Source organism: Oncorhynchus keta, chromosome 35 (assembly GCF_023373465.1).
Source record: "Oncorhynchus keta strain PuntledgeMale-10-30-2019 chromosome 35, Oket_V2, whole genome shotgun sequence".
In the NCBI taxonomy this organism is placed as follows: domain Eukaryota; kingdom Metazoa; phylum Chordata; class Actinopteri; order Salmoniformes; family Salmonidae; genus Oncorhynchus; species Oncorhynchus keta.
This window is the reverse complement of record NC_068455.1, coordinates 7216023-7237019: the sequence shown is the minus strand read 5'-3', so window position 1 is coordinate 7237019 and position 20997 is coordinate 7216023. Positions and strand designations below refer to the sequence as shown.

Below are 20997 nucleotides of genomic sequence, written 5' to 3'. Positions count from 1 at the left end.
AGAATAGGGTGCCACACTGTGCAGAGATTACAGTCAGCTAAACATGCCACCATCCTGGTAATGGCACAGCCAAAGCGTTAATAGTACATTTGGCTGTGGTGCCAACAGTGTGTTCCATGTCTATTTATATTGATTCATTACATGCCTATTACATTACTTCTTCAGATACAGTATGATGTTATAACACCTGTCGGTCTCAGTACATGATGGTTATAACACCTGTCATTGTTAGTACATGATGGTTATAACACCTGTCAGTCTCAGTACATGATGATTATAACACCTGTCATTGTTAGTACATGATGGTTATAACACCTGTCAGTCTCAGTACATGATGGTTATAACACCTGTCATTGTTAGTACATGATGGTTATAACACCTGTCAGTCTCAGTACATGATGGTTATAACACCTGTCATTGTTAGTACATGATGGTTATAACACCTGTCAGTCTCAGTACATGATGGTTATAACACCTGTCAGTCTCAGTACATGATGGTTATAACACCTGTCATTGTTAGTACATGACGTTATAACACCTGTCAGTCTCAGTACATGATGGTTATAACACCTGTCAGTCTCAGTACATGATGGTTATAACACCTGTCATTGTTAGTACATGATGGTTATAACACCTGTCAGTCTCAGTACATGATGGTTATAACACCTGTCAGTCTCAGTACATGATGGTTATAACACCTGTCATTGTTAGTACATGATGGTTATAACACCTGTCATTGTTAGTACATGACGTTATAACACCTGTCAGTCTCAGTACATGATGGTTATAACACCTGTCAGTCTCAGTACATGATGGTTATAACACCTGTCATTGTTAGTACATGATGGTTATAACACCTGTCAGTCTCAGTATGATGGTTATAACACCTGTCAGTCTCAGTACATGATGGTTATAACACCTGTCAGTCTCAGTACATGATGGTTATAACACCTGTCAGTCTCAGTACATGATGGTTATAACACCTGTCAGTCTCAGTACATGATGGTAACACCTGTCAGTCTCAGTACATGATGGTTATAACACCTATCAGTCTCAGTACATGATGGTTATAACACCTGTCAGTCTCAGTACATGATGGTTATAACACCTGTCAGTCTCAGTACATGATGGTAACACCTGTCAGTCTCAGTACATGATGGTTATAACACCTATCAGTCTCAGTACATGATGGTTATAACACCTATCAGTCTCAGTACATGATGGTTATAACACCTGTCAGTCTCAGTACATGATGGTTATAACACCTGTCAGTCTCAGTACATGATGGTTATAACACCTGTCAGTCTCAGTACATGATGGTTATAACACCTGTCAGTCTCAGTACATGATGGTTATAACACCTGTCAGTCTCAGTACATGATGTTATAACACCTGTCATTGTTAGTACATGATGGTTATAACACCTGTCAGTCTCAGTACATGATGGTTATAACACCTGTCAGTCTCAGTACATGATGGTTATAACACCTGTCAGTCTCAGTACATGATGGTTATAACACCTGTCAGTCTCAGTACATGATGGTTATAACACCTGTCAGTCTCAGTACATGATGGTTATAACACCTGTCATTGTTAGTACATGATGGTTATAACACCTGTCAGTCTCAGTACATGATGGTTATAACACCTGTCAGTCTAAGTATGATGTTATAACACCTGTCAGTCTCAGTACATGATGGTTATAACACCTATTAGTCTCAGTACATGATGGTTATAAAACCTGTCAGTCTCAGTACATGATGGTTATAACACCTGTCAGTCTCAGTACATGATGGTTATAACACCTATCAGTCTCAGTACATGATGGTTATAACACCTGTCATTGTTAGTACATGATGGTTATAACACCTGTCAGTCTCAGTACATGATGGTTATAACACCTGTCAGTCTAAGTATGATGTTATAACACCTGTCATTGTTAGTACATGATGGTTATAACACCTGTCATTGTTAGTACATGATGGTTATAACACCTGTCAGTCTCAGTACATGATGGTTATAACACCTATCAGTCTCAGTACATGATGGTTATAACACCTGTCAGTCTCAGTACATGATGGTTATAACACCTGTCAGTCTCAGTACATGATGGTTATAACACCTGTCAGTCTCAGTACATGATGGTTATAACACCTGTCAGTCTCAGTACATGATGGTTATAACACCTGTAAGTCTCAGTACATGATGGTTATAACACCTGTCATTGTTAGTACATGATGGTTATAACACCTGTCATTGTTAGTACATGATGGTTATAACACCTGTCGGTCTCAGTACATGATGGTTATAACACCTGTCAGTCTCAGTACATGATGGTTATAACACCTGTCATTGTTAGTACATGATGGTTATAACACCTGTCATTGTTAGTACATGATGGTTATAACACCTGTCATTGTTAGTACATGATGGTTATAACACCTGTCGGTCTCAGTACATGATGGTTATAACACCTGTCAGTCTCAGTACATGATGGTTATAACACCTGTCATTGTTAGTACATGATGGTTATAACACCTGTCGGTCTCAGTACATGATGGTTATAACACCTGTCAGTCTCAGTACATGATGGTTATAACACCTGGCAGTCTCAGTACATGATGGTTATAACACCTGTCATTGTTAGTACATGTTGGTTATAACACCTGTCAGTCTCAGTACATGATGGTTATAACACCTGTCATTGTTAGTACATGATGGTTATAACACCTGTCAGTCTCAGTACATGATGGTTATAACACCTATCAGTCTCAGTACATGATGGTTATAACACCTGTCAGTCTCAGTACATGATGGTTATAACACCTGTCATTGTTAGTACATGATGGTTATAACACCTGTCATTGTTAGTACATGATGGTTATAACACCTGTCAGTCTCAGTACATGATGGTTATAACACCTGTCATTGTTAGTACATGTTGGTTATAACACCTGTCATTGTTAGTACATGATGGTTATAACACCTGTCAGTCTCAGTACATGATGGTTATAACACCTGTCATTGTTAGTACATGATGGTTATAACACCTGTCATTGTTAGTACATGATGGTTATAACACCTGTCAGTCTCAGTACATGATGGTTATAACACCTGTCATTGTTAGTACATGATGGTTATAACACCTGTCATTGTTAGTACATGATGGTTATAACACCTGTCAGTCTCAGTACATGATGGTTATAACACCTGTCAGTCTAAGTACATGATGGTTATAACACCTGTCGGTCTCAGTACATGATGGTTATAACACCTGTCATTGTTAGTACATGATGGTTATAACACCTGTCAGTCTCAGTACATGATGGTTATAACACCTGTCATTGTTAGTACATGATGGTTATAACACCTGTCAGTCTCAGTACATGATGTTATAACACCTGTCATTGTTAGTACATGATGGTTATAACACCTGTCAGTCTCAGTACATGATGGTTATAACACCTGTCATTGTTAGTACATGATGGTTATAACACCTGTCAGTCTCAGTACATGATGGTTATAACACCTGTCATTGTTAGTACATGATGGTTATAACACCTGTCAGTCTCAGTACATGATGGTTATAACACCTGTCAGTCTCAGTACATGATGGTTATAACACCTGTCATTGTTAGTACATGATGGTTATAACACCTGTCATTGTTAGTACATGATGGTTATAACACCTGTCAGTCTCAGTACATGATGGTTATAACACCTGTCATTGTTAGTACATGATGGTTATAACACCTGTCATTGTTAGTACATGATGGTTATAACACCTGTCAGTCTCAGTACATGATGGTTATAACACCTGTCATTCTAAGTACATGATGGTTATAACACCTGTCAGTCTCAGTACATGATGGTTATAACACCTGTCATTGTTAGTACATGATGGTTATAACACCTGTCAGTCTCAGTACATGATGGTTATAACACCTGTCAGTCTCAGTACATGATGGTTATAACACCTGTCATTGTTAGTACATGATGGTTATAACACCTGTCAGTCTCAGTACATGATGGTTATAACACCTGTCATTGTTAGTACATGATGGTTATAACACCTGTCATTGTTAGTACATGATGGTTATAACACCTGTCAGTCTCAGTACATGATGGTTATAACACCTGTCATTCTAAGTACATGATGGTTATAACACCTGTCAGTCTCAGTACATGATGGTTATAACACCTGTCATTGTTAGTACATGATGGTTATAACACCTGTCATTGTTAGTACATGATGGTTATAACACCTGTCAGTCTCAGTACATGATGGTTATAACACCTGTCATTCTAAGTACATGATGGTTATAACACCTGTCAGTCTCAGTACATGATGGTTATAACACCTGTCATTGTTAGTACATGATGGTTATAACACCTGTCAGTCTCAGTACATGATGGTTATAACACCTGTCGGTCTCAGTACATGATGGTTATAACACCTGTCATTGTTAGTACATGATGGTTATAACACCTGTCAGTCTCAGTACATGATGGTTATAACACCTGTCAGTCTCAGTACATGATGGTTATAACACCTGTCAGTCTCAGTACATGATGGTTATAACACCTGTCATTGTTAGTACATGATGGTTATAACACCTGTCATTGTTAGTACATGATGGTTATAACACCTGTCAGTCTCAGTACATGATGGTTATAACACCTGTCGGTCTCAGTACATGATGGTTATAACACCTGTCAGTCTCAGTACATGATGGTTATAACACCTGTTGGTCTCAGTACATGATGGTTATAACACCTGTCATTGTTAGTACATGATGGTTATAACACCTGTCAGTCTCAGTACATGATGGTTATAACACCTGTCGGTCTCAGTACATGATGGTTATAACACCTGTCGGTCTCAGTACATGATGGTTATAACACCTGTCGGTCTCAGTACATGATGGTTATAACACCTGTCATTGTTAGTACATGATGGTTATAACACCTGTCAGTCTCAGTACATGATGGTTATAACACCTGTCAGTCTCAGTACATGATGGTAACACCTGCCTGACCCCACTTCTACTGTCACGTTCTGACCTTTATTTCCTGTGTTTTGTCTTTATTTAGTATGGTCAGGGCGTGTGTTGGGGTGGGCAGTCTATGTTTGTTTTTCTATGTTTGGTTTCTGTTTCGGGCTAGTATGGTTCTCAATCAGAGGCAGGTGTCGTCTGTTGTCTCTGATTGAGAATCATACTTAGGTAGCCTGGGTTTCCCTGTTGGTTTGTGGGTGTTTGTTTCCGTGTGTGTGTTTGTCGCCACATGGAGATTTCACTTTATCGTTTATTGTTTTTGTTCGAGTGTTCATTTGTCTTTATTTAAAACATTACGGACACTCACCACGCTGCATCTTGGTCCGATCCTGCATCTTGGTCCGTTAAATGTTTTCACTTTATGGGTTATTGTGTGTAAATGGGTAAGAACAAATATCTATTTAATCCATTTTTTATTCAGGCTGTACGACAACAAAATATAGAATAAGTCATGGGGTATGAATACTTTCTGAAGGCACTGTTATATAACATTATGGATGTACCAATCCATAATGTGTGTGTGTGGGGGGGGTGAGAGAGGGGGGAGGGGAGGGGGAGAGAGAGGGGGGGGAGAGAGAGAGAGAGAGAGAGAGAGAGAGAGAGAGAGAGAGAGAGAGAGAGTTCTCAAGTTGCTAAAACACTAAAACCCCATTGGCTGAACAAAGTTCTCAGTTTCTAAAACACTAAAACCCATTGGCTGAACAAAGTTCTCAGTTGCTTGGACTCATTTAGCTAATTATGCAGTCTGTTGTCAATACCTTAAACCATTTCACATGATAAAACACAATTTGCAGATCTCACTTAGACTTTTCAGCAAAACTCTGAAACACATTCTCATTCTCAAAACACATTCTGCACTCTAATGCACATGTCATCCATACTGGTAAACACAAGTGGCAACAATTAAATACAAATAGAGAACATATGTCATTGATTGAACACAACCACTCAACATTGATTTAACCTGTTTCAAATGATGCAACACAACCAATATAAGCCAGTTCAGAGAGCAAACAGGTTGTTGAAGGTGGGAAGGAGAAAGTCTGAGAATGGATAGAAGATACAATGTGAGAGGACGAGGACGAGTGCATATGCGAGGTGGGCGACGAGGAGGAAGAGGAGGGAAAGAAAGAGGAAGAGGAGGACGAAGAGGAAGACAAAGAGTGGAAATATCTGATGAAATTCAACCAACAGTTATAGACCATGTTATTGTCCCTGGACTGACAATGAGGGAAGCAGGACTTAGAGTGCAACCCAATTTGAGCCGATGTTCTGTGTCCACCATAGTAAGGACATTCAGAGAAGAGAACAGGTACAGGATACTACTGTATTTTTGTAATTGAACATTTACTGTACTACACTATATGCAGCTGTTTCAATAGACATTTGTAAAGTGAATCACTGTATGTATTTTACTGCATGAATATGTTTTGTGACTGCACAACTACTTTCTGTAGAATTGCAAGGCTGTCACATGCAGGTGGAAGGACAGCTATATTCACTCTGGAGCAAGAGGCCGTTATAGTTGGCCTGGTCCTTCAAGATAATGCAATACGACTCAGAGAAATCCAGGAACGAGTGAGTGATACAAGACAACACAATCTTCCAGGGAATCGACAGTGTGAGCATTTCCATTGACCGTGTCCTCCATCATAACAGGATGCGAATGAAACCAGTATACAGAGCACCTTTTGAGCGCAACTCACCAAGGGTGAAAGAACTGAGAGCTCAGTATGTGCAAGTAAGTGTACATTCAGAAACATTTACTGTAATCCAGATTGTCTACAGTACTAACGCATACTGTGTGAATGACATTACTCTTCAGTACATACAATGTATGTGAATCAGAAGCCTAATTGTACTCTACAGTATAGCACTGTCTCTGTACGACTTACAAAATCCTACATACAGTATATTGTATTTCTACACAGACAATATTTGACTTGGAATCCTTTGACAGACCCCATGAGTTCATCTCTGTCGGTGAAGCAGGCTTCAATCTAACAAAGAGGAGAAGGAGAGGCTGAAACATGATTGGACAGCCGGCCATTGTTGAAGTCCCTGGTCAACGAGGTGGCAATGTCACAATCTGTGCTGCTATCAGCAACCATGGTGTTCTACATCACCATGTTACACTCGGGCCATATAACACCCAGCACCTTCTAAGATTTATTGCCAATCTAAGATATATTTTATTTGAGCAGCAGGTTCAAGAGCAGCAGGGTCAAGACCTACATGAGAATCCCATTCCCACCTATGTGACAGTGTGGGACAATGTCAGTTTCCACCGAGCTGCTCAGGTAAGGGAATGGTTTCACATCACTGGGCAGTTTATGATCTTGTACCTCCCTCCATACTCGCCTTTCCTGAATCCGATTGAGGAGTTTTTCTCCTCTTGGAGATGGAAAGTGTATGATAGACAACCCTACACCAGAGTAAATCTGCTGCAAGCCATGGATTTAGCCTGTGGTGATATAGGTGAGGAATCATGTCAGGGCTGGATATGGCACACAAGAGGCTTCTTCCCCCGTTGCCTCAGGAGGGACAATATAGCTTGTGATGTTGACGAAGTGCTCTGGCCTGACCCAGCCCAAAGACAAGAAGAAGCACATTGATCACATGTTTACTCCTTTGATTCTTGTCCCTTTTAGTATTGTATACTGTAGTACAGTGCATTGTAGGCTGTTTACTGTACAATGGACAAATTGTATGGCCCTGAACATAGATTTTGACTGGTTGCAGGTTCATATGAACAAAGAACAAGAATTACAGTATCACAGAGACAAAGGACAAGTTTGTGAGATGCAGGATACAGTACTGTAAAAATAGGGGTACAAGGAGGAGGAAGAACAAAAAATAAAATTACAAAGAGCAAAGCAGAGTAGTATTTTCTGATCAATCCCTGTTTCATGTTGCCAGAGGAGTCAGAGGTGATGTAAATAGTGATTGAAGATGAGGTTTAGTGTTTCATGTTGCCAGAGGAGTCAGAGGTGATGTAAATAGTGATTGAAGATGAGGTTTAGTGTTTCATGTTGCCAGAGGAGTCAGAGGTGATGTAAATAGTGATTGAAGATGAGGTTTAGTGTTTCATGTTGCCAGAGGAGTCAGAGGTGATGTAAATAGTGCTTGAAGATGAGGTTTAGTGTTTCATGTTGCCAGAGGAGTCAGAGGTGATGTAAATAGTGATTGAAGATGAGGTTTAGTGTTTCATGTTGCCAGAGGAGTCAGAGGTGATGTAAATAGTGCTTGAAGATGAGGTTTAGTGTTTCATGTTGCCAGAGGAGTCAGAGGTGATGTAAATAGTGATTGAAGATGAGGTTTAGTGTTTCATGTTGCCAGAGGAGTCAGAGGTGATGTAAATAGTGATTGAAGGTTTTGTGTTTAATGGTTTCAGGAAATGGAGCAAGGTTTCAGAAATTGTGTTTTAGCAATTGAGAAAAAAATGTAATTTAACGGATTTGCTATGTTACTTCTACCCCTGAGTTCAGGTGAGAGGAGAGAGATAGATAGATAGATAGATAGATAGATAGATAGATAGATAGATAGATAGATAGATAGATAGATAGAGAGAGAGAGAGAGAGAGAGAGAGAGAGAGCGCATGTGTATTATTGGTTCATGCTCATAGTTCCATAGCCGACTGTGTTCTTAATTAGTTATATATTGTGTTGTTTCCAATCGATACCACTAAGAGAATTGTGAATGCCAGGCGCTGTCATCATCGTATGGAAATGATGTTGTCGTAGAGCATACCTGACTGGTCTAGAACCATTAGACGGGCGGCTGCTTTGTCCAATAGCTGCTCTGGATTAGCCGACGTTTGCAACACCGTTTGTGTATTGGCTAGAAAGTGAGTTGTCTCGGAATAGTTTGCAGAATATATTTGTCTGCCTCCTTCCAAGGTTGCATTTACTGTGGTGGATGGATGCTGAAAAAGACGACCGCTGGCAGCACACGCAACAGCATTCTGATTTATCAAATATAACAACTTCTCTGGAATTGGGAGATACTATTTCTCTCCGAAGTGAATTTAAAATGGATGAAATGGAAGAAGAATTAAAATGTCCTGTCTGCGGATCTTTTTTCCGGGAGCCGATCCTTCTACCGTGCTCCCACAACATTTGCCTGGCTTGCGCTCGGAATATCCTAGTGCAGACACCAGACGCCGAATCTCCACAGAGTAGCCGTGCGTCTGGCTCGGGGCTATCTGATTATGACTATCTAGACCTGGATAAAATGAGCCTGTACAGCGAGGCGGACAGTGGATACGGCTCCTATGGTGGATTCGTAAGTGCCCCGACCACCCCTTGCCAGAAATCCCCAAATGGTGTGCGTGTATTCCCCCTGCCGTCCCCCAACCTCCTGCTCAGCACCACTTACTAGGACACCAGGGCTCTCTACCCCTATCCCCGGAACTCCTGCATCACCTGCCCGCAATGCCATCGCAGCCTCAACCTGGACGAAAGGGGGCTCCGCGGGTTTGCCAAGAACCGGGTGCTGGAAGGGGTTGTGGACCGGTACCAGCAGAGCAAAGCAGCCGCCCTCAAGTGTCAGCTCTGCGAGAAGAGTCCCAAAGAGGCCACTGTGATGTGCGAGCAATGTGACGTGTTCTACTGTGACCCTTGTCGCTTGAGGTGCCACCCCCCTCGAGGTCCGCTAGCCAAGCATCGCCTCGTGCCCCCGGCGCACGGCCGGGTAAACCGTCGGACAAGTCCCCGGAAGATCTCTACCTGTACAGAGCACGAACTGGAGAACCTGAGCATGTACTGTGTTCAGTGCAAGATGCCGGTGTGTTACCAGTGTTTAGAGGAAGGGAAACATGGGGCACATGAAGTCAAGGCTCTGGGAGCTATGTGGAAACTACACAAGGTAATGTGCTTTTGCCAAATGGTTGCATTTATACCTCTGTTATGTCTAATGTCATAAAGCGCATTTAACTCACCAATCATAGTCCTAAATTAGCCTCGCAAAGCCGCCTGATCCCACGAGCTTACATACCAGCAAACACATTTGATTCCTTGGAAGTTGTGGGAATGCAAGTTTTGGTTTGGTTCTGGGAAGGAAGCCAGAAGTGTCCTGATAGATAATGTGTTGCTCAGTTTCTAGAGCATGGCTCAGTTGCTAGAGCATGGCACGTGCACTGCCGGAGTCGAGGGTTCGATTCCCACAGGGTACAAGGAAAAACACTACAGTGAGAGTGTCTACTAAAATATTGACTGTTTAGATCTGAGAACTGAAGTGAACATTTCACCTGTTCTGATAACCTTCATGTTTAGTTCTGATAACCTTCATGTTTAGATCTGAGAACCTTCATGTTTAGATCTGAGAACCTTCATGTTTAGTTCTGAGAACCTTCATGTTTAGTTCTGAGAACTGAAGTGAACATTTCACCTGTTCTGAGAACCTTCATGTTTAGTTCTGAGAACCTTCATGTTTAGTTATGAGAACTGAAGTGAACATTTCACCTGTTCTGATAACCTTCATGTTTAGATCTGAGAACCTTCATGTTTAGTTCTGAGAACCTTCATGTTTAGTTCTGAGAACATTCATGTTTAGTTCTGAGAACCTTCATGTTTAGTTATGAGAACTGAAGTGAACATTTCACCTGTTCTGAGAACCTTCATGTTTAGTTCTGAGAACATTCATGTTTAGTTCTGAGAACCTTCATGTTTAGTTATGAGAACTGAAGTGAACATTTCACCTGTTCTGAGAACCTTCATGTTTAGTTCTGAGAACATTCATGTTTAGTTCTGAGAACCTTCATGTTTAGTTATGAGAACCTTCATGTTTAGTTATGAGAACTGAAGTGAACATTTCACCTGTTCTGATAACCTTCATGTTTAGATCTGAGAACCTTCATGTTTAGTTCTGAGAACATTCATGTTTAGTTCTGAGAACCTTCATGTTTAGTTATGAGAACTGAAGTGAACATTTCACCTGTTCTGAGAACCTTCATGTTTAGTTCTGAGAACATTCATGTTTAGTTCTGAGAACCTTCATGTTTAGTTATGAGAACCTTCATGTTTAGATCTGAGAACCTTCATGTTTAGATCTGAGAACCTTCATGTTTAGATCTGAGAACCTTCATGTTTAGTTCTGAGAACCTTCATGTTTAGTTCTGAGAACCTTCATGTTTAGTTATGAGAACTGAAGTGAACATTTCACCTGTTCTGATAACCTTCATGTTTAGATCTGAGAACCTTCATGTTTAGATCTGAGAACCTTCATGTTTAGTTCTGAGAACCTTCATGTTTAGTTCTGAGAACTGAAGTGAACATTTCACCTGTTCTGATAACCTTCATGTTTAGTTCTGAGAACCTTCATGTTTAGTTATGAGAACCTTCATGTTTAGTTCTGAGAACATTCATGTTTAGTTCTGAGAACCTTCATGTTTAGTTATGAGAACTGAAGTGAACATTTCACCTGTTCTGAGAACCTTCATGTTTAGATCTGAGAACCTTCATGTTTAGTTATGAGAACCTTCATGTTTAGTTCTGAGAACATTCATGTTTAGTTCTGAGAACCTTCATGTTTAGTTATGAGAACTGAAGTGAACATTTCACCTGTTCTGAGAACCTTCATGTTTAGTTCTGAGAACATTCATGTTTAGTTCTGAGAACCTTCATGTTTAGTTATGAGAACTGAAGTGAACATTTCACCTGTTCTGAGAACCTTCATGTTTAGTTCTGAGAACATTCATGTTTAGTTCTGAGAACCTTCATGTTTAGTTATGAGAACTGAAGTGAACATTTCACCTGTTCTGATAACCTTCATGTTTAGATCTGAGAACCTTCATGTTTAGTTCTGAGAACCTTCATGTTTAGTTCTGAGAACATTCATGTTTAGTTCTGAGAACCTTCATGTTTAGTTATGAGAACTGAAGTGAACATTTCACCTGTTCTGAGAACCTTCATGTTTAGTTCTGAGAACATTCATGTTTAGTTCTGAGAACCTTCATGTTTAGTTATGAGAACTGAAGTGAACATTTCACCTGTTCTGAGAACCTTCATGTTTAGTTCTGAGAACATTCATGTTTAGTTCTGAGAACCTTCATGTTTAGTTATGAGAACTGAAGTGAACATTTCACCTGTTCTGAGAACCTTCATGTTTAGTTATGAGAACTGAAGTGAACATTTCACCTGTTCTGATAACCTTCATGTTTAGTTCTGAGAACCTTCATGTTTAGTTATGAGAACTGAAGTGAACATTTCACCTGTTCTGATAACCTTCATGTTTAGATCTGAGAACCTTCATGTTTAGTTCTGAGAACATTCATGTTTAGTTCTGAGAACCTTCATGTTTAGTTATGAGAACTGAAGTGAACATTTCACCTGTTCTGAGAACCTTCATGTTTAGTTCTGAGAACATTCATGTTTAGTTCTGAGAACCTTCATGTTTAGTTATGAGAACTGAAGTGAACATTTCACCTGTTCTGAGAACCTTCATGTTTAGTTCTGAGAACATTCATGTTTAGTTCTGAGAACCTTCATGTTTAGTTATGAGAACTGAAGTGAACATTTCACCTGTTCTGAGAACCTTCATGTTTAGTTCTGAGAACATTCATGTTTAGTTCTGAGAACCTTCATGTTTAGTTATGAGAACTGAAGTGAACATTTCACCTGTTCTGAGAACCTTCATGTTTAGTTCTGAGAACCTTCATGTTTAGTTATGAGAACCTTCATGTTTAGTTCTGAGAACATTCATGTTTAGTTCTGAGAACCTTCATGTTTAGTTATGAGAACTGAAGTGAACATTTCACCTGTTCTGAGAACCTTCATGTTTAGTTCTGAGAACATTCATGTTTAGTTCTGAGAACCTTCATGTTTAGTTATGAGAACTGAAGTGAACATTTCACCTGTTCTGAGAACCTTCATGTTTAGTTCTGAGAACCTTCATGTTTAGTTATGAGAACTGAAGTGAACATTTCACCTGTTCTGAGAACCTTCATGTTTAGTTCTGAGAACCTTCATGTTTAGTTCTGAGAACCTTCATGTTTAGTTCTGAGAACCTTCATGTTTAGTTTTATGAGAACTGAAGTGAACATTTCACCTGTTCTGAGAACCTTCATGTTTAGTTCTGAGAACCTTCATGTTTAGTTCTGAGAACATTCATGTTTAGTTCTGAGAACCTTCATGTTTAGTTCTGAGAACATTCATGTTTAGTTCTGAGAACCTTCATGTTTAGTTCTGAGAACATTCATGTTTAGTTCTGAGAACATTCATATTTAGTTCTGAGAACATTCATGTTTAGTTCTGAGAACCTTCATGTTTAGTTCTGAGAACTGAAGTGAACAGTTTACCTGTTCTGAGAATGTTTTCCTGGGATGTTTTATTAACAGAAATTATAGGTTATTTGAAGGTAATTAAATAAGGTTCTGAGAAGGGAAATTAAAGGTTATTTGAAGGTTATTAAATTAAATAAGGTTCTGAGAACATTCTCTAAACGTTGTGAATGTTTTCAATTAAATCTAAAGGTGCAATATGCATAAATTGCGCCACCATTTTCTGGTTGCAAAAATTCTAATAGTTTGCCTAATTTCAGTTTATGACAAAAAAGCAGTGATTGTGTAGAGAATCAATTGTACCATCTGAATCACAGTGAAATATATTTTCCATTGGCAAAAATAAAAATATTTTTAGCTGTTTGAAGCTGGTGTACAAAACAGAAAGTAAAAGAAGCAAAAAACGGGCAGCATAGAAAATACGCACATAGAAGAGATATACCGCTTCTTAGTCTTGCTTTCAATGAAAATGACAGATCGATAACTCACATTTCTATGTGAACTTGGTCAGTCCCCCAAAAAGGTACATTTAGCAGCTTTAAAGGTTATTTAGAGGTTTTTTCATAACTTTCTTAAATCTTTTACAGAATGTTTCAAAAATACTTTTATTTATTTAACTAGGCAAGTCAGTTAAGAACAAATTCTTGTTTTCAATGACGGCCTAGGAACAGTGGGTTAACTGCTTTGTTCAGGGGCAGATGACAGATTTGTATCTTGTCAGCTCGGGGATTTGAACTTGCAACCTTCCGGTTACTAGTCCAATGCTCTAACCACTAGGGTACCCTGCCGCCTCTACACTCTAACCACCAGGGTAGCCTGCCACCTCTACACTCTAACCACTAGGGTACCCTGCTGCCTCTACACTCTAACCACCAGGGTACCCTGCCACCTCTACACTCTAACCACCAGGCTAGCCTGCCACCTCTACACTCTAACCACTAGGGTACCCTGCCGCCTCTACACTCTAACCACTAGGCTACCTGCCACCTCTACACTCTAACCACTAGGCTACCCTGCCACCTCTACACTCTAACCACTAGGCTACCTGCCACCTCTACACTCTAACCACTAGGCTACCTGCCACCTCTATACTCTAACCACTAGGCTACCTGCCACCTCTATACTCTAACCACTAGGCTACCTGCCGCCTCTACACTCTAACCACTAGGCTACCCTGCCACCTCTACACTCTAACCACTAGGCTACCCTGCCACCTCTACACTCTAACCACTAGGCTACCTGCCACCTCTACACTCTAACCACTAGGCTACCCTGCCACCTCTACACTCTAACCACTAGGCTACCTCCCTCCTCTACACTCTAACCACTAGGCTACCTGCCACCTCTACACTCTAACCACTAGGCTACCTGCCATCTCTACCACTCTAACCACTAGGCTACCTGCCACCTCTACACTCTAACCACTAGGCTACCCTGCCACCTCTACACTCTAACCACTAGGCTACCTGCCACCTCTACACTCTAACCACTAGGCTACCCTGCCACCTCTACACTCTAACCACTAGGCTACCTGCCACCTCTACACTCTAACCACTGGGCTACCTGCCACCTCTACACTCTAACCACTAGGCTACCTGCCACCTCTACACTCTAACCACGAGGCTACCTGCCACCTCTACACTCTAACCACTAGGCTACCCTGCCACCTCTACACTCTAACCACTAGGCTACCTGCCACCTCTACACTCTAACCACTAGGCTACCTGCCACCTCTACACTCTAACCACTAGGCTACCTGCCACCTCTACACTCTAACCACTAGGCTACCCTGCCGCCTCTACACTCTAACCACTAGGCTACCTGCCACCTCTACACTCTAACCACTAGGCTACCCTGCCGCCTCTACACTCTAACCACTAGGCTACCCTGCCACCTCTACACTCTAACCACTAGGCTACCTGCCACCTCCACACTCTAACCACTAGGCTACCCTGCCGCCTCTACACTCTAACCACTAGGCTACCCTGCCACCTCTACACTCTAACCACTAGGCTACCTGCCACCTCTACACTCTAACCACTAGGCTACCCTGCCGCCTCTACACTCTAACCACTAGGCTACCCTGCCACCTCTACACTCTAACCACTAGGCTACCTGCCACCTCTACACTCTAACCACTAGGCTACCTGCCACCTCTACACTCTAACCACTAGGCTACCCTGCCGCCTCTACACTCTAACCACTAGGCTCCCTGCCACCTCTACACTCTAACCACTAGGCTACCCTGCCGCCTCTACACTCTAACCACTAGGCTACCCTCCCACCTCTACACTCTAACCACTAGGCTACCCTGCCACCTCTACACTCTAACCACTAGGCTACCTCCCACCTCTACACTCTAACCACTAGGCTACCTGCCACCTCTACACTCTAACCACTAGGCTACCCTGCCGCCTCTACACTCTAACCACTAGGCTACCCTGCCACCTCTACACTCTAACCACTAGGCTACCTGCCACCTCTACACTCTAACCACTAGGCTACCTGCCACCTCTACACTCTAACCACTAGGCTACCTGCCACCTCTACACTCTAACCACTAGGCTACCCTGCCGCCTCTACACTCTAACCACTAGGCTACCCTGCCTCCTCTACACTCTAACCACTAGGCTACCCTGCCACCTCTACACTCTAACCACTAGGCTACCCTGCCACCTCTACACTCTAACCACTAGGCTACCTCCCACCTCTACACTCTAACCACTAGGCTACCTCCCACCTCTACACTCTAACCCCTAGGCTACCTCCCACCTCTACACTCTAACCACTAGGCTACCTCCCACCTCTACACTCTAACCACTAGGCTCCCTGCCGCCTCTGAATTACATTGCTAGCTTAGGTTAACTGTTCTGAACACCAAGCACTGATTAGACATGGAAATCCATTGGCTTAGTCATGTAAACACATTCATTTTGTTTTTATTTGTGGCTCGGCGTCTGTAAGATTCAAATCTATGATCTTCTGTTAGGTTTCCATGGAAATTAGTTCACCAGGATGGAGCTGGCATGACGTGTGTTTTTTTAAAACTCATACAAAGCTGGGGTTTTTTGAGACTCCATTTCAAAGGTAACAAGCACTCATTAAGATCAGGTGTGGCTAATTAGTGGGCGTGGCCAACACACCTGAACACACTTAACAAGATAGAGGATAGAGTTTTGTTGACACTGAGAACATGTATATGTATATATTTTTAAATAATATTCTTTGAACGGTACTAATGTTTTCTTGTGGTATTTATGGAAAGTTTTTAAATAGAACCATGAGGAAACCTGCAGAAACCGATATAATGAAGTACTGAAATACCCACAGAAGAATGTTGTTTCTGAAACATTCTCTGAACGTTCTGAGAACATTACTTTTAATATAACCATGAGGAAACCTTTAGGAAGCGTTATGCTGAAGTATTGACATTCCAACCTAAGAAACATATGGTTCTCAGAACGTTATGTGCTAGCTGGGTATATCCTGCACTCTTCCCAGAACTATATGGTAAGGTTATATGCACAATAACCATAGGACAACCATACTATCATCAAGCTCTAAGAAACATGTGGTTCTCAGAACGTTATGTGCTAACTGGGATGGTTCTCAGAACGCTATGTGCTAACTGGGATGGTTCTCAGAACGTTATACGCTAACTGGGATGGTTCTGAGAACGTTATGTGCTAACTGGGATGGTTCTCAGAACGTTATGTGCTAACTGGGATGGTACTCAGAACGTTATGTGCTAACTGGGATGGTACTCAGAACGTTATGTGCTAACTGGGATGGTTCTAAGAACGTTATGTGCTAACTGGGATGGTTCTAAGAACGTTATGTGCTAACTGGGATGGTTCTCAGAACGTTATGTGCTAACTGGGATGGTTCTCAGAACGTTATGTGCTAGCTGGGATGGTTCTAAGAACGTTATGTGCCAGCTGGGATGGTTCTAAGAATGTTATGTGCCAGCTGGGATGGTTCTAAGAACGTTATGTGCCAGCTGGGATGGTTCTAAGAACGTTATGTGCAAGCTGGGATGGTTCTAAGAACGTTATGTGCCAGCTGGGATGGTTCTAAGAACGTTATGTGCCAGCTGGGATGGTTCTAAGAACGTTATGTGCCAGCTGGGATGGTTCTAAGAACGTTATGTGCCAGCTGGGATGGTTCTAAGAACGTTATGTGCCAGCTGGGATGGTTCTAAGAACGTTATGTGCCAGCTGGGATGGTTCTAAGAACGTTATGTGCCAGCTGGGATGGTTCTAAGAACGTTATGTGCAAGCTGGGATGGTTCGAAGACCGTTATGTGCCAGCTGGGATAGTTCTAAGAACGTTATGTGCCAGCTGGGATGAATGTTGCTGCACAGCATGAAATCAGTCTGGTATTTACAAGGTTACAAGGTTAGTCCTAAATGGGCCCCTATATGAATGTCGTTCATTCGTGCAATTGTGGAAACGAATAGCGTGTAGTAGTCTAGATTTAATAAGCCTAATCTATACTTTATTTTCAGCTCCAATTGAATTGTGGGTAGCCTAGATTATTAAATAATGTGTAATAATACAATATTACATTTTTTGTAGTTCACTTCACTTCAGTCTCTATAGTAGCCTGATACGACGACCTGCGGGCCTATCTACTTCAATGTTGTCGGCAGCCCCAAAAATAAATATATATATACCGGTATAAGTTTCACCGGAGGTGTCATTGTCCTTTTAACAGACGAGCCTCTTACGCCTTCAGGAAATCAACCGTGTCATTGTATCAATACTGCGTAATAAATTCTGCATTCAAACTTCTTTTTTTCATGATGTAATCCAACATTGTTGTTGTTGTTGTTGTTGTTGTGGATATCTTGCTCCAAGAGTTCGTCATTCACCGTTTGCTACTATTTCTGTCAAGTCGCACAGGTGCAGTTTGATGCGTATGTTGGTTAAATCCAGCATCACACAGAACCCACTGCAGCTGCAAGAACCCTCTGCAATGCAACGCTGCAAGGCAAATGCAGCTTTCCATTTAAGCAATAAGGCCCGAGGGGGGGTGTGGTATATGGCGAATATACCACGGCGAAGGACTGTGCTTAGGCACGACACAATGCCTTTTAATGCTATTATAAAACTGGTTACCAATGTAATTAGAGCAGTAATATATATATATATATATATATATATATATATATATATATATATATATATATATATATATATATATATATATTGTCATACCCATGGTATATGGTCTGATATACCACAGCTTTCAGCCAATCAGCATTCAGTACTTCCTCTAGTGTACCAAAGCAATGCCAAATGCATCATACCGGCTGTATTCCTGTATTCCGAAAGTTATGTATCTTGAAAACGTGATTGCAGACATGTCAAATAGTGGACTAATGGACTAATGAAAAAAATACCAAAATATCGTTTTTGGGGTGAAGTTTTCCTTTAACAAAGTAGCTACAAATATTCAAACGTATTAAAAAACAATCTTTTGAAAAAGTTTCTAGAGCACCCTCTCGGACAGACAGAACACCCTCTAGGACAGACAGACCACCCTCTAGGACAGACAGACCACCCTCTAGGACAGACAGACCACCCTCTAGGACAGACAGAACACCCTCTAGGACAGACAGAACACCCTCTAGGACAGACAGACCACCCTCTAGGACAGACAGAACACTCTCTAGGACAGACAGAACACTCTCTAGGACAGACAGACCACCCTCTAGGACAGACAGAACACTCTCTAGGACAGACAGACCACCCTCTAGGACAGACAGACCACCCTCTAGGACAGACAGACCACCCTCTAGGACAGACAGACCACCCTCAAGGACAGACAGAGCACCCTCTAGGACAGACAGAATACCCTCTACGACAGACAGAACACCCTCTAGGACAGACAGAACACCCTCTAGGACAGACAGACCACCCTCTAGGACAGACAGAAAACCCTCTAGGACAGACAGACCACCCTCTAGGACAGACCACCCTCTAGGACAGACAGACCACCCTCTAGGACAGACAGACCACCCTCTAGGACAGACAGAACACCCTCTAGGACAGACAGAAAACCCTCTAGGACAGACAGACCACCCTCTAGGACAGACAGAACACCCTCTAGGACAGACAGACCACCCTCTAGGACAGACAGAATAGGGTGCACTATATAGAGAATAGTGTGCACTATATAGGGAATAGGGTGCACTATATAGGGAATAGGGTGCACTAGATAGGGTAAAATGGTGCACTATATAGGGGATAGGGTGCACTATATAGGGAATAGTGTGCACTAATATAGGGAATAGTGTGCACTATATAGGGAATAGTGTGCACTATATTTAATTAAATTTTACCTTTATTTAACCAGGCAAGTCAGTTAAGAACACATTCTTATTTTCAATGACGGCCTGGGAACAGTGGGTTAACTGCCTGTACAGGGGCAGAACGACAGATTTGTACCTTGTCAGCTCGGGGGTTTAAACTCACAACCTTCCGGTTACTAGTCCAACGCTGCCGCCCCGGGAATAGTGTAGGGAATAGTGTGCACTATATAGGGAATAGGGTGCACTAGATAGGGAATAGTGTGCACTATATACGGGATAGGGTGCACTATATAGAGAATATTGTGCACTATATAGGGAATAGGGTGCACTAGACAGAGAAAAGGGTGCACTATATAGGGAATAGGTTGCACTATTTAAAAAAAAAAAAATTATTTCACCTTTATTTAACCAGGTAGGCTAGTTGAGAACAAGTTCTCATTTGCAACTGCAAATGCATAGCATAGCAGTGTGAACAGACAACACAGAGTTACACATGGAGTAAACAATTAACAAGTCAATAACACAGTAGAAAAAAAGGGGAGTCTATATACATTGTGTGCAAAAGGCATGAGGAGGTAGGCGAATAATTACAATATTGCAGATTAACACTGGAGTGATAAATGATCAGATGGTCATGTACAGGTAGAGATATTGGTGTGCAAAAGAGCAGAAAAGTAAATAAATAAAAAACAGTATAAAAACAGTATGGGAATGAGGTAGGTGAAAATGGGTGGGCTATTTACCAATAGATTATGTACAGCTGCAGCGATCGGTTAGCTGCTCGGATAGCTGATGTTTGAAGTTGGTGAGGGAGATAAAAGTCTCCAACTTCAGCGATTTTGCAGTTCGTTCCAGTCACAGGCAGCAGAGTACTGGAACGAAAGGCGGCCAAATGAGGTGTTGGCTTTAGGGATGATCAGTGAGATACACCTGCTGGAGCGCGTGCTACGGATGGGTGTTGCCATCGTGACCAGTGAACTGAGGTAAGGCGGAGCTTTACCTAGCATGGACTTGTAGATGACCTGGAGCCAGTGGGTCTGGCGACGAATATGTAGTGAGGGCCAGCCGACTAGAGCATACAAGTCGCAGTGGTGGGTGGTATAAGGTGCTTTAGTGACAAAACGGATGGCACTGTGATAGACTGCATCCAGTTTGCTGAGTAGAGTGTTGGAAGCCATTTTGTAGATGACATCGCCGAAGTCGAGGATCGGTAGGACAGTCAGTTTTACTAGGGGTAAGCTTGGCGGCGTGAGTGAAGGAGGCTTTGTTGCGGAATAGAAAGCCGACTCTTGATTTGATTTTCGATTGGAGATGTTTGATGTGAGTCTGGAAGGAGAGTTTGCA

At 41.8% G+C, this 20997-nt stretch overlaps 1 protein-coding gene and 1 long non-coding RNA gene across 2 annotated transcripts in view; one reads left to right on the top strand and one right to left on the bottom strand.

Annotated features, from left to right (window-relative positions):
* The window catches only part of LOC127915799 (uncharacterized), a 90245-nt gene extending 74200 nt beyond the window's left edge, over positions 1 to 16045 (bottom strand). The window contains exons 1-2 of the long non-coding RNA XR_008092300.1: positions 15680 to 16045; positions 14875 to 14931 (exon numbers count right to left, since the gene is read on the bottom strand). This is a non-coding gene — a long non-coding RNA (uncharacterized LOC127915799). The remainder of the gene's footprint in view (positions 1 to 14874; positions 14932 to 15679) is intronic.
* Positions 8985 to 20997, top strand: part of LOC118379106 (E3 ubiquitin-protein ligase TRIM9-like) — a 109867-nt gene continuing 97854 nt past the window's right edge. The window contains 1 exon segment of the mRNA XM_052496224.1: positions 8985 to 9924. Within this exon segment, the coding sequence (XP_052352184.1) occupies positions 9091 to 9924 (834 nt within the window). The 5' untranslated portion in view covers positions 8985 to 9090.